This window comes from Tenrec ecaudatus, chromosome 3 (assembly GCF_050624435.1).
Source record: "Tenrec ecaudatus isolate mTenEca1 chromosome 3, mTenEca1.hap1, whole genome shotgun sequence".
Lineage (NCBI taxonomy): Eukaryota > Metazoa > Chordata > Mammalia > Afrosoricida > Tenrecidae > Tenrec > Tenrec ecaudatus.
Window position 1 is genome coordinate 179,967,462 of NC_134532.1, and position 13,957 is coordinate 179,981,418.

Sequence of the window (13,957 nt, forward strand, 5' to 3'; positions counted from 1 at the left end):
TATGAAAACCAGATCCAGCCCAAAGCGCATCAGTGAGGGGACCAATGGACAAGATTTTAATCATTACAAGTCAGATGTCTCATTTGGATCTCCTATAGTCATTTCCTCAATGTTTGATAATCACATTTCTATTTCTGAATATGTTCTTATAAACCGTCGTAAGCTGACCTTACAGATGGGTCGTTCTCCAGGAGCTCAGTGAGCTTCTGTACTTGTTCTGCCTGGATGGACCGTCCTAACAGTGCCTCTGTGTTGGTGTAGATAAGGAATGCTGAGACCACACCTAATAACGTGCCCACACCCAGAGAGCCGAGGCTGTCATAGACAGGATTGCCTGAAAAAGGCAAAACTGAAATTAGTACAGTAGCACTTCATATTGTCACCATGAACTCTGTAAACAAAGAGAACTAATAATCAGGGACTTGAAATTAATTCTTAATTCCTTTAGCAAATTATTTTTTATTCTTAAGATTTTGTAGATGTGGTGTTTTTACTCTAATGAAATACATGCTAAATCATTGCATGCTTATAAATTTTTGCTAGATGACATGATGTAAGACACATATGACCTAACAAATTCTCATAGGCTAGGCTAGGCATGGAAACCATATTCACTTGAAAGTGACCTGATTCCACACATTACACCTTTATAAGGCTTACTAAGTCAGAAGTCCAAAGAGACGAACGTTTAACATAATCATTCCCCCAGGATGCACCACACCACATACAGTACCCTCAACACAGCAATTCTGTTGTTTTATTCAGTTATGCAAGTTCCTACACAGATGCCTGCGTGTACAACAGATTCAGTCCACGGAATGAAGACGCAGAGCTGAGTGCCTCCTGGCGGGAAGCTGGCTTGCAGTGTAGGGTGCTTTTTGGGCATTTTGCAGCAGAACGATGAGCTTCGTAATACTTACAGAGCAGAGGCCAAGGGATCGTGTGGCTAAAGGACTGAGGCCTAGCGAAGAGAGTATCACGAGTAGAGAACTGAGAGAGTCTGACTATTTCTGATCCTGACATGTAACATGTTAGCTTCTCTAATCAATCCCATGATGATGAGTATCTCGATTCTGTATGGCCATTACAATGGATTATCAAACCCAGCAGAGAAGTACAGTGTGGTGGGAGGAAGGGATGCTGTCAGAATACAGTAAAGAAGATTGTGGGGTGGAGGCATCTCCAACCTCTGCCTCTGAAGAATCAGCCTTGGACTGGTGAGTCTCCTGCCGGAGTTAAAACCACCCGCCCCATTCCTACACTGTCTGTTCTGTATGACTATGGATATTAAACAATCACGACAACACTGGCTAGATCTTGAAATATTTACAGGTGTGTGTGTATTAATGCATGTGACACTGTTCTCCCACTTTCATAACAGGTAACACAGACTATAAGACCATCGAATTGGCCAACGTGAGTCCATTTCAGCTCACTAAATTTATGATATTAATCTTTACACATTTTTTTCTTCTTTACTTCAATCTTACAGGTTTCATATTTCAGACATTCTATATTCCAACTATTAATGAATGTTTACAAGTCTTCTTTTCCTGTTTGGAATAGTATCAGATCAGCAAATGAAGATCCTGAAAGTTGGACTTCATCCACATCGTTAGGGTCGACTCTGATTTGAGAAGACAGCTCTTCCTTTAGCTGTATTTTGAATGTCCTCCGACTTGCAGGGCTCCTTTCCAACCCTACCTCAGACAATGTTCCTCTGCTATTCATATGGTTTTCACAGAAGGTCATTTTTTACAAGAAATTGCCAGGTCCTTCTTCCTAGTCTTTCTTAATGCAGAACGCCCACTGGAACCTGCCCACCATGGATGCTGCTGCTTGTATTTGAAGCGCCAGGGCACATCACAGCAACCACTGTGCCGCTACAGTCTGACAATCTGAGAGTTAAGGGTGGATTTTCAGATTAGACACACAAACACCAGAGAGCCGATCTGACGGTCACGGGCTAGATACTGACTCCCAGCACGGACAGTTCTGTACTCTAACACTACACCAGAGTTCTCTTGGCTTTAAAACGTATGACAGAACATCACCAGGACGTTCTTCTGTGGTGTTATAGATGTGTGCAAACCTCCAACCTTGAGGGGAACAGCTAAGTACAAAATTAAGAACCTTTAAAGACACCATTTACTCACCAAGAGTATTATAAAATATCTATTTATTCTAACAGATATCAGTAGCATTTTTCCTATCCCAGGGTGACAAAATACTCACAGAGGTAAAAATGTGAAACAACGAACCCACTTTTCTGCATTATTCCTACCAGAAGTTTCTATAAGAAACTTAAGTGCTGTAGAAAATGGTACGAGTGATCCTTTATTCTTATTCAATTGAGGACAATAAATGGCTAATATTAATCTAAATGCAAAGGAGACACATTAAGTCACGAGATACAATGTGTGCCTCAGCACAGTGGTTCTCCAATTAAGAGTCCCTGGATCAGTATCACCTGAGGATTGGTAAAAATGCAAATCCTTAAGCCTCACCTTAGAGCGGGGTGGGCAAACTGCAACTCTCAGGCCTGATGCGTCTTTCAGTATGTACATGTAGCTCTGAAGTAAGACCGAAACATTTAAGGGTATTATTCAGAAAATGGTGATGTCATTCATTTGTAAAATTGTATTTATGGCTTTTGAATAATTTTTAAATTGTTGTGAGGGACAAGATTGGCTCTTTCATCTCAAAAGGTGGCCAACCCTTGTCCTGGGCAGTCTGCATCAGAAATTCTGGAGGTGGGGCCTCACAGCTGTCGAGTCCCTAGCCTCCAGGTGACACTGTTTCAGTCATTTGTCTTGGGTTATTAGGACTTAATTCTGCCCCAGGAGGAAATGAAAAGGACAGGTTTATGATCTATGAAAATATAGGTAATATGCAGAGAACAGGCACCAGCAAATATGAGATTTTAAATCTCTGAAGTTAACTAGACACTGAAGGGCCTTAAATGACTGGAGCAGTCTTTTCAAACCAAACACGAGATTTCATCACTATTAACTCTTGATGTAAAATAAAATGTATCTAAAAGTCTCTAATGGTATTCTACATTTTTATCAGCTTAGTCAAAACTGTAAAAAGTAAACTGATGTCACTGTACTAAAATGTTAAAAACTGATCCTCTTTTACAACCTACGGTAATTTACTAGATTTGTATATGTAAAGTTCAAAATCAAATACAAAACCCCAAATTTACAGGGTTTTAAAAAATTTTTAAATTATTCATATGTACAAATAACGATTCTACAGAATCATAGAAAATATCAGTTGGAAAAAAACCCGTCCATTATAAAATACTTTATTGATTAACACAATATCAGGCAATTTTTCATTCTCGTGAAACTTTCATAACATACAAAATGTTTATGTTTGATTTAACTAATATATTATGTAAAAATATCATCTCCAAAAAGTTGGCATGCATGGAAATATTTCAGATCACAGTTAACACTGGACTAACTTAGTTTATTCTTATTATGTGCATTCAAAATGAGAAAGAGCTATTCATATTTCAGACTATTTTAGGAAACAATGCAAAACTGTAGATGCTCATCACCTCGAATTATGATAGACATACAAGGACAAGTGGGTAAGGGTGGAAAGGAATTCCATTCCAAGAGAATTCCCAACTCAGAAACAAAATATTTCTATAGTACATTGTATTTTTGTCCTAGAAAATTCTCCCGGCAGATTTCAATGAATATTTGCAATGAAAACACAACTTTTATAAACATACAAATTATTACTAGCTGAAATGTTAACACCTAAAAATATTTTGTTGTTATTCTCCTTTATCTGTATTGCACTGTCCTTCAAGGTGAAGCTGGGGCCCATTAAAAGGCTGAGGAAAGTGGGGGACAAGCGCTACTGGTCCTGTCACTGACAGTAGAAAAAGTACTAAGAGCCACACTATCTATTTACCTCAGAACTTTGGATTTTATGAAAGCTCTTCCTCAAATGTTAATGTTAATAAGCCTGTGGGGTGACAGGGTAAATATTATCCAAACTTTTATAGGTGAAGAACTTAAAGTCCTAAGTGGTTCCATAACCTAAGTCACAGCTAGAAACAATTAGATTACAATTTAAATACGCTACTAACCTTCTCTAATTCTAGTTTTTAAAGGTGTACAAATAATTAAAATAGTAATTGACCAACTGTGTTAAACAAACAGTTATTATGGAATTGCCATTTACTAATCTATTAGTATAAAACAGTTCTGTGCTATAAAAGCAAATCCCTACTTGGAGGTAAAGCAAGTAGCAGACATAAATCACCAGTAACGTACAAAATTATTTACCTGTTATAGAAGTAAGACCCATGCAAGTGGCTGCTATTGTCACTCCCAAGACTGCTGCAGTGTCTTCCAGTAATATAACATTAGTACTGGGATCCCGACTTTCCATTACTTAATTGTGGGAACAAAAGGAAGGAGCAAGAAAAAGAAAGCACTTGAAATCTTCACTGGACATTATTGAGTGACATTTTATTAGGTAGAGATTTTAAGGAAAAATATAAATTAATAAATACATGAGAGCATGATATAAAATTATTTCAACATAAAAATTTTGGCTTAACTGTCGATACTTAAAAATCACTTTCTTAAGTTATATAAGCAACAGAGACATTTAAATCAAATCCAAATATAAAGGTAGTTATGCTCACATTTTAGAGCTATGTTTTTAAAAGAAGTGGTGCACACATAAAACACTTAAAGATGACATTTCAGTATATTTTGCACATTTATCTGTAAGGAACAAACAAATAGCATGGGGAAATTTTGAGCAAAAAGATGAAATAATGTACCTGGCTTTGAAAATACATACCATACTTATAAAATGACATTCCTTTGGCCTGAGCACTCCGACGAAGTTCATTTACAGCAACAAGAAGCGTTGCTGAAAGAAAAGCATTCCTATCAGCAGTGTCGAGACTTCATGCCTCCAGACTTTTAAAGAGAGCATCTCAAAAGATAAATAATCACAGCATTTTAATGCCAGGATAGCCAATAAAGATATCTGTTATTAAATAAACATAATCATTACATGACCTCATATTTCTAAACCATAATAATTTTAGTCTAGTTACAACTACAGTTATCATTTATTGAGCAGGTACCATGTGGCAGGTATCCTACTCAGCACATTCTCCTTTGATCCACCCAACATTTTAATACAAGTCGTGTTATTATCATTTTATAAGCTTTCAAACACAAAAGCAAACTATACATAAAAGGTAATAATGTTTACAAAATCATAATGTTTCAGGACTAAATATGCTAGGGGGGTTGAAAAAGTATGTTGAAAAATAGAATGAAAAGACAATGGAATTGTTCTATGAACTTTTGAAGCCCCCGGTACTGTAAGTATAGAAATGAATTGCTCTTCTTGCTGGGCGCCTTCCAGTCAGCGCGGACTTGTAGCAATCCTATGGCCAGCAGCATGAACTACTGCGTGGTCCAGCGCCACCTTCATAACTGTTCTTACGCTTGAGCTCATTGCTGCAGCCACTGGGTCAGTCCATCTCGAGGGCCTTCCTCTTTCGCTGCTCCTCCACTTTACCAAGCATGAGGTCCTTCTCCAGGGAACAGTCTTTCCTGATAACATGTCCAGAGAACGTGAGACAGTCTTGACATCCTTGCTCTAAAGCACTCAGGCCTTGGTTCTGCCAGGGCAGACGAGACTGCCCATGGCGCTTTCAGGATTCTTCACCAGCACCACAGTTCAAACGCACCGATTCGTCCTGCTTATTCAACACCCGACTTTGAAGAAAAAAAAATCTCTAGGGGTATCCACTCCAAAAATGGATTACCCCACCCCGCAAAGCTATGTATTAATTAATTTTTTTTTTACAAAACTATCTTATCACCTTCAAAGCACTCTCTCTATTACACTGAATACATTTGTCAAATCTGCGATGCCATTAGGGAACATTTTTCAAATTCATCTGTTTGGATAGCTGAGAGCATCTCCCTCATTTTTCTTCCCTCTTCTACATCGTCAAATCACTGTCCTTTCATATCCCTTTTCATTCACAGAAACAAAAAGAAGTCACAAAGAAGTCAGGTAAGGTGCATGGGGCAAGAGAGGCACACTTGTTTTTTTGCCAAAAACTGGTGCACTGAGATGGCTGCATGAGCAGGTGCATTGTTGTGGTGGCAAAACCAGTCACCCGTCTACCACAAGTCAGGCTTATTTTACCGTACAGGTATGCAATCATTTCAGAACCTCTAAACAGGAAGCCTGATTAATGGTCTGACCTGGTGGAACAAAGTCCAAATGCACTATGAGTTGACATTTTCATCTGTTCAGGATGTTGACGGACATCCAGAAAGAGGCGTCATCTATCGACACTTCACTTTTTTTGAAATGAGAAAACCACTCGCATACTTGAGTTTTCCCCATAGTAAACTGTGTTCAACAGCACAACAGTTTCTGAGGCATTTTTCCTGAGCAGGAAACAAAATTTCACAGCAGCACACTGCTCTTAAATCAGCCATCACAAAAAAAATGAGGTTCAAGTGAAAACTGCTTTCACGAAAAAATTCACTGTGACCAGAGAGAACCTTCCCACTCAGACCAAGTTGCTCCATGCTTGCCTAGTGGTAAAAATACATACTATGAAAGCTCTGCTCCACCCAGTGCAATTCCGGTGGGGATTTTATTATTGTTTTATGGGGGGGGGGGGTGGAGAGGGAGTACCTCCTTGTATAATTCATAGGCATTACACAGGCTCTCTACCCTCGTTGCTTGGGAGACCAGATTAGAAGAGTATATGACCTGAGAGAAGTCTTCCTTTGTCCTGGTGTTTATTCTCATAGTTGTTGGCTCACAGAGTCTTTGTCCTTTTGTACTGAGAACTCCACTCAGCATAATGTTTAAGCTTACAGTCTATGTATGCCATACAGTGTTTTATCATTGTTTTACAGGGCTGCATCGTATTCCACTGGGGGTATGTACCAAAGTTTCTTTATCCATTCCAGTACAGATGAACTATTAGGCTCTTTCCAGCTTCGTGTTCTTCCCAGCTTCATTTCTTTCAGGCTTCCTGCATCATTCAGGATTTTGCCCTGAGAGCCTTAATACTGCAACTTGAGACCTCTATTTTCCTTGAGTTCTTTCAGTTTAAGATATGCTGAGCATGTTCTTCCTTTTTGTTTTTCTAAACCTTGAGTTTTTTCATATTTCACTATAATATTTGACTTTGCCTTCTCAAGCTGCCCTTTGAAATTTTCTGTTCAGCTCTTTGAAATATTAATTTCTTGCATATGCTTAAGAACAAGTTTCAGAGTCTCTCCTAATATGCACTTTGATCTTTTCTTTTTTTTCCCAGTCTTTTTAATGACCTCTGGCTTTGTTTCATTTATGTTGCCTCAGCTCTTATCCCTCAGCTCATGTCTTCTGCCATTAGTGTTCAATATGTCAGATCTGTTGATATGTTCTTGAAAGTTCAGTGAAATAGATTTTGGCCCCTGTGGACTTTTTAATTTTCTTCAACTTAACCTCAATTTACAGATGAGCAATCTATTACACAGCAAACTCCTGCCCTGGTTTTAGCTACTGATACTGAGCTTCTTCATTGTCTCTTCCCACAGAGGGAGTCAATTTGATTTCTGAGTAGTCTATCAGAAGTCCAGGTGTACAGGGCCTTTTGTGTTGTTGGAAAAAATATTCTTGCTATGAATAAGTCCTTGGTTTTGCAAAATTCCATCATGAAATCTACAGCTTATTCTATCACCAAGACCATATTTTCCAACCACCATTCCTTCATCTATGTTTCCAACTTTGTTCTCCAATCAATAATTATCCATGCATTTTGATTTCATGTTTGATCAATTTCTGAAGATGTTGGTAGAATTCAATTTTTTTGTCACTAGCTTTGGTGGCTGATGCATAAATGTGAGTGACAACTGTACTGACTGCATTTCCTTGTATGTAGACAGGCATTATCCTATCACAGGTAGAAACGTACTTCAAGATAGATCTTAAAATGTCCTTTTGGACAATGAATGGCCATTCCTCTTGAATCTATTATTCCCAGCATAGTAAACCATGACTTCTGATTCAAAATGGCCAATAACAGTCCCCTTGAGCTCACTGATGGCTTGAATACCAATCTTTAGATTTCCATTTAATTTTTCACAACTTCTAACTTTCCTAGATTCATACTTTGTATATCCAAGTTCCAATTATTAATTGATGTTTGCAGCTTTGACTTCTCATTTTGAGTCGTGCCCCATCAGCAAAGGCTTTGGTCCCTCCTGTGGGCTTGACGCCACCGTGGCGTCGTGGTCAACTCTACCTACTCAGCCGCTCTCTTTCTCAGGCACAGTTTGGGTGCCTTCCAACCCAAGGGGCTCATCTTCTGGCACTATCTCTGCCAGTGCTCTGCTTCTATTCATGAGGTTTTCAGTATCAGACAAGGTTTTAACACTATCCATAAAGTTCAGTGGCTAATTTCTCCAAAGTGGGCAGCTGACTCCTTCTTCACAGTCTGTTCTGGAAGTCCTGCTGAATCCTGTTCACATCGGGTGACCCTGCCAGCATTTCAAATACCAGTGACTTCCAGCATCACAGCAACATACAAGTCCCCACAGTATGACAAACTGTCAGACAAGTGGTGGATACATGAATTATGTAGTTTCAGATATGACTTTAGCTCTTCCTCTGACAATTCTGCTATAGCTGAAACTTTCCAAACCTTTGAAATATTCTTATTGCAGAAAGAGATGGCTTTTTCTGATGAATGCCACTAATACCCAATTTAAAAAAAAACTAAGAATGGTTAGATGTTTACATATTTCAAATTTTGTTAGCATTATGATAGGCTTTTCAAGAATAAAACATAGCTTCCCCCTTGCCCTCATTCAGTAAAAGAACAACTAGGATGCATTATACACAGTAGGTCAAACTTAGTTATTTCTACTACTTTCTTTAATCAATAGAACTTGGAAAATATCAAAATGAACTGATGAAAACATAGAGCTATATTAAAAATAAGTATTTTGTGACTGTACATACCTCCTTCTGAGACCAATGATCCTGCTAAAATGCAATATGCCTACAAAATAAATATAAAATAGAGCATAAATGAAGTATTCCACTTAAAAAACACAGTTGTTTGTGTATAAAACTTTATAAGTGAAATGAAACAAATATCAAAATCCCAACAAGATGATGAGACTCTTGATGGAAACAGCTCAAATTATAACAATGAAATAGCTGTGATAGTAGGTGGAAGTGTTCTAAAAAAAATGCAGGTCCACCCAGAACCTCAGAATGTGACTTTATTTGAAAATAGGATCTGTACAGAAAAAAATTATTTAAGTTATGACCGTATTGGATCAGGGTGGATCCTAAAATTAATATAATTGGAATCCTTGAATGGGCACACTGACACAGAGGAGACATGGGCATGAGGCCACGTGAAGGCGGAGGCAGGGATGAGTACTACGGCTACAAGCGAAAGAATGCTGCAAACAACCAAAAGGCAAGAAGAGATACGGAAGGATTCTTCCCTAGAGGTTTCGGAGGGAGCACTCCCATGCCTACACCTCTAACCTAACTTTGGATCTCTAGCCTTCAGAACTCTGAGAAACTAGATTGCTGCTGTTTTTAAGCCACAAGGTTTCTGTTGTGTCTTAAGGCAGCTGCCCTCCCACCCCCATCCCGCCCTAAAATACAGATTTTGTTACCAAAAGAGGATACCACTGAAACACCATCCCCCCACCCCCACCCCGCCTTTTGAAATAGGAATACCTATCCCTACGCCTGACTCACCACTGTGTTTTGGAAGTATATAACTTGCATTCTGGTTTCAAGAGGCAGCAGATAGAAAAGTGTTTTGCCCCTGAGAGATCATACCTATCCACACACCACTTAGATGAAATTCTCTGGACTGACAGTGATGGAATAGGCAAAGCCTTTGGGGAATGTTGGGACAGGATGAATAAGTATATCATGGAACTTGAGAAGGGTATGAACTTTGGGTAGCCAGAAGGTAGACGGTGGTGGGATGTAAACTACCCTTCCAACCGTCATCTGTACTTGAATTTAAGAAGTTGCCCGTATTTGGGAATTTGCAGATATAATTGAAGTCCCATTGGATTAGGATGGGCCCTAAATCTGATTTCTGGCAATTTTTAAAGAAGAAGCAAAGCTTCATTGATTGTATGTACAGAGCAGATTTAGAAATCACACCCACTCATGTTCTAAAAACAAAACAACAAATACATAACCGTAAATCCCCAATCAAAAAAATATTATGTTAGGCCACTCGTTAACACTAACATCACAAAGGTATTTTACTATACTTAAGCCATTGATTACTTCATATTACAGTCATATGTCACTTAATGTTACATCCTGAGAAATACCACTTTATGTGATCTGGCCATTACTTGAATACTGTATTACATACAGGCAGTCTCCAGAATGTAAACAAGTCCATTTCTATGCCTCTCTTTCAGTTGAATTTAAGTTGAAACAGTTAGGCAGTTTGTATCTACCATCAGTTAGTCAAGGGTTTTGGTTTAGTACAGAGTATCTTTCTATGCATAATTAAAGTAACACTATACACTAAAACATCTTAAAAATAGGAATCCAATAGTAATGCTTTGATATATATGGCAAAGTTGAACGTATTATTATGAACCTATTACTGTATGTACCTCAAATTTTTAATATACTAGTCTTTACAGGAGTTGGGTCCACAGATGTATATGTGGCCAGATATTGTCCTAACAGATGTTATGCAGTGCATGACCATACTTCAAAACTAAGAGTAAAAAACAAAAAACAGGATTACCCATAAAAGAGATTCCATAGGTTGAGGATTAAGCAATCCCATAATTCCATGGTACCAAGATAATCCTGCACCCATCATGAAAATACCAACACCACTAATTAGTGAAGCAATATATCGCATATTCATAAAGCCGTATCTAAAAATAAAAAGATAATACAGTTTTAAGAAATAGAAATGGATTGTTTTCAAAAGTTATTCCAATAAAACACATAAAATAATCTTCGAATATCTAGATACTATAGGTTCACTTCTGATTAAAATAACATCTGTGTCAAATATAATAAAATATATAGAATAAAACAAAATTCATAGTGAATAAAGTCGCAAGATCTTTGAAATTACAAAGTAAGTAACAATCAGTTCAGGTATTTTTTAACCCTTTTACACAGTCTATTTTGATTCAGTAGTACTACTTTATTATCCCGTACAACAGATGCTGATGAAATTTGACCTGGTGTTTTAAATGCATTTGGATGTTTAATGAACAGAACAGGGTAGCATGCAAATTAGCATGTAATGCAGATTCGGTTTTGTGGGTTTGGTTTTTTTGTCTTTATGTACAATCTATCTATGACATATTACCTCTAATCTGATGCGAGATTATTTATGGCTTTTTCTGAACAATTTCGCTTATAGCAACTATCCATATTACTACGACTAAAAGCTTTGGTTCTCTCATCTGTTTTTCAATGGCTGAGTTGGGTTTGTTTTTCTTTCCAATTTCATTGTAAAAACTTAAGCTATTTTTTCATCACCTTTGGCCAATAGGAACATTCCTTGTGCTACTGCAAACATCAATAAAATATTAACTATTAGAGCAATTTAAAAACCCTTCGTTACATAGAAGGCAAAGAATCATTCATTAGTAATATACTTTAAAATTTTCCTTTAAAACTTCCTTCACAAACCTCTACAGCACCTTCTGGTAGATGCACATTTACACAAATCCTTAATTTAAAGTGTTATTTTAAATTCTTTTTGAAAGATATAATTTGTCACAGAGAAGTGTAACTTTATATATTGGTGATGTGCTAGGAGTTTCATTTAGAAATATTTGCTTTTAAAGAAAATTAAAATTTTAGTTCTTTGATCACACTGACATCATTCCAAGTATTTCAACAGCCACTAATATGATTAAAATATAGGACAGAACAAATACAGAATACTTCCGCATTACAGAAAATTCTAGAAAACACCAATATACGTTGCTGAAAAATACCTTGAGAATAAATCTTCATAAGCTGAAATTTTAAATTCTCATTTAAGTCTTTGGCATATGAATTTGTTCAATAACATTTTTATATAGAAAAAATATAATTCATAATTATTTAATAATTCTAGAGCAGTTCTCTATAACAGCGTTTTGTAGTTACAAGACTTTCAGAATGCTTTTTATAAATAAAACAGAACTTTTTATTCAAGTAATAATAGGCATCTATAAAGCATAGAGATCGGTTCTTTTATAGTTAATACTTTAAAAACACAAAGAATGATCAAATGTATTATATGAAAATACCAAATCAAATTCTCTTACTAAAGTTTTTTCAAAACTGTTCATGTGAGATTCAAAATTGTGGCTGGTGTGCTTGAAGAAGCAACAAAGAAATCTTTGTCTTTAACTGATACAGTTCAAAGCAATATATTCTAAAATGTATATATAGTTGAAATAGATAATTTTGAAATATTAACAGAATGCTATTTCCAAATCACAAAAGAAGGATTAAAATAAACACAGGTTTCTACATTATCCCCAATACTTTTGGGTGGCCTATTCATCTAAATGTAAAGTATGCCTCCTTTATTCTTAAACAAAACTTGAAGATAAAAAATGCATAGCTTATGGTTAATTATCAATTGTGAAAAGGCAAAATCTCCACGCTGTTGTAAGCATAAAAATAAGTTAAATTCCATTTTCATATTATACCCTGAATCTACTTTGGCACAGTGGTGAGTCCTGCATTTTAGATACTACAGAAGGAATGACCAAATCTTTTAATACAAACTGCAGGTATGTAACGTAACTACAGGAAATTTCTGAAAGATGCTTTCAGTTCAATGACTTGCGGCCAAAACAAATACAAACAAATCAAGGTAATATTCTTACGGATGAGTAGGATCCGGTGTTTGAACAGACTTACTGATGCCCAATGCTAACAAGCCCTGTGAAGAGGAAAGGTTAGCATTAACAAGAGGAGGGACGTAACACGGCAAAGCCAATGTGCAGGGTGCAGCGTGACAAGGCCATAGAAACTTCCGACACAGACATATGCAATGGCCTCACAACTACTTATCACAAGTAATGATGAAACCCCTGAGCAGCCTGCCCGCCACCCTCGAGTCCATTCCCACAGGAATGCAGAACTGGGCCATCCCCCCCAGGGTTTTGGAGACTGTAAACTCTTTACAGGAGCAGACAACTGCATCATCTTTCAGAGCAGCTGACAGATTTTAACTGTGGACCTTGCCACTGATGCTCAATGCTTACCCTACTACGTCACCTGGAAGTGACCTAAGCATCTATTTACTGAAGAATGGCAAAAATAAATACCCTATATACTCATGTATAAGCTGAGTTTTTTCCAGCACATTTTAAATGCAGTGTTTGTGGTAAAATTAGGTGCCTCGGCTGATATTCAGGTTGGCTTAGACTTGAGTCTATGCAGTAATGGCAAAGCGAACCCATACATTCTTTAAAAGCAGTGAAAATAATGTTTGGACATATCTCTCTCTGCTAGCCTGCTTTTAAGAAGAAAGAGTAACTTAAATTACAGAATAATTTATCTTAAAAAGTCTAAATTCTGTAGTTTTTAGAAATGCAAGGCAAAGTACCAGAAAAGACCTGGGATAACTCATTTTGGGTTACACTTCAGAGGGAACTCCACGAGGAGAGTCTGTAATGTCTGGTTTCCCCAGAAAAGACCAACATGCATTAGCTAGCTGCACAAGAGGTCTTCAAAAAGCTTGGGGGGAATGGAATTAAAAGATAATGAAATGGTTCCTCGAATTTTCTGAAGTCCCCTCTTGGAAATAAAGTGAAAATTTAAAAACTAAACAAAAGAGTGTATAATGAGTATGGGCACATACATTTGTAGTAAAATGCAAAACTCATTTTACTTTTTAAAGTTCGTGGGAAAACTTTTG

At 37.2% G+C, this 13,957-nt stretch overlaps 1 protein-coding gene across 1 annotated transcript in view; it reads right to left on the reverse strand.

Moving 5' to 3' along the window:
* SLC30A9 (solute carrier family 30 member 9) overlaps positions 1 to 13,957 on the reverse strand; it is an 85,128-nt gene that overhangs the window by 17,636 nt on the left and 53,535 nt on the right. The window contains exons 10-15 of the mRNA XM_075544383.1: positions 12,921 to 12,976; positions 10,817 to 10,952; positions 9,031 to 9,070; positions 4,837 to 4,908; positions 4,311 to 4,418; positions 169 to 334 (exon numbers count right to left, since the gene is read on the reverse strand). Of these exons, the coding sequence (XP_075400498.1) occupies positions 169 to 334; positions 4,311 to 4,418; positions 4,837 to 4,908; positions 9,031 to 9,070; positions 10,817 to 10,952; positions 12,921 to 12,976 (578 nt within the window). The remainder of the gene's footprint in view (positions 1 to 168; positions 335 to 4,310; positions 4,419 to 4,836; positions 4,909 to 9,030; positions 9,071 to 10,816; positions 10,953 to 12,920; positions 12,977 to 13,957) is intronic.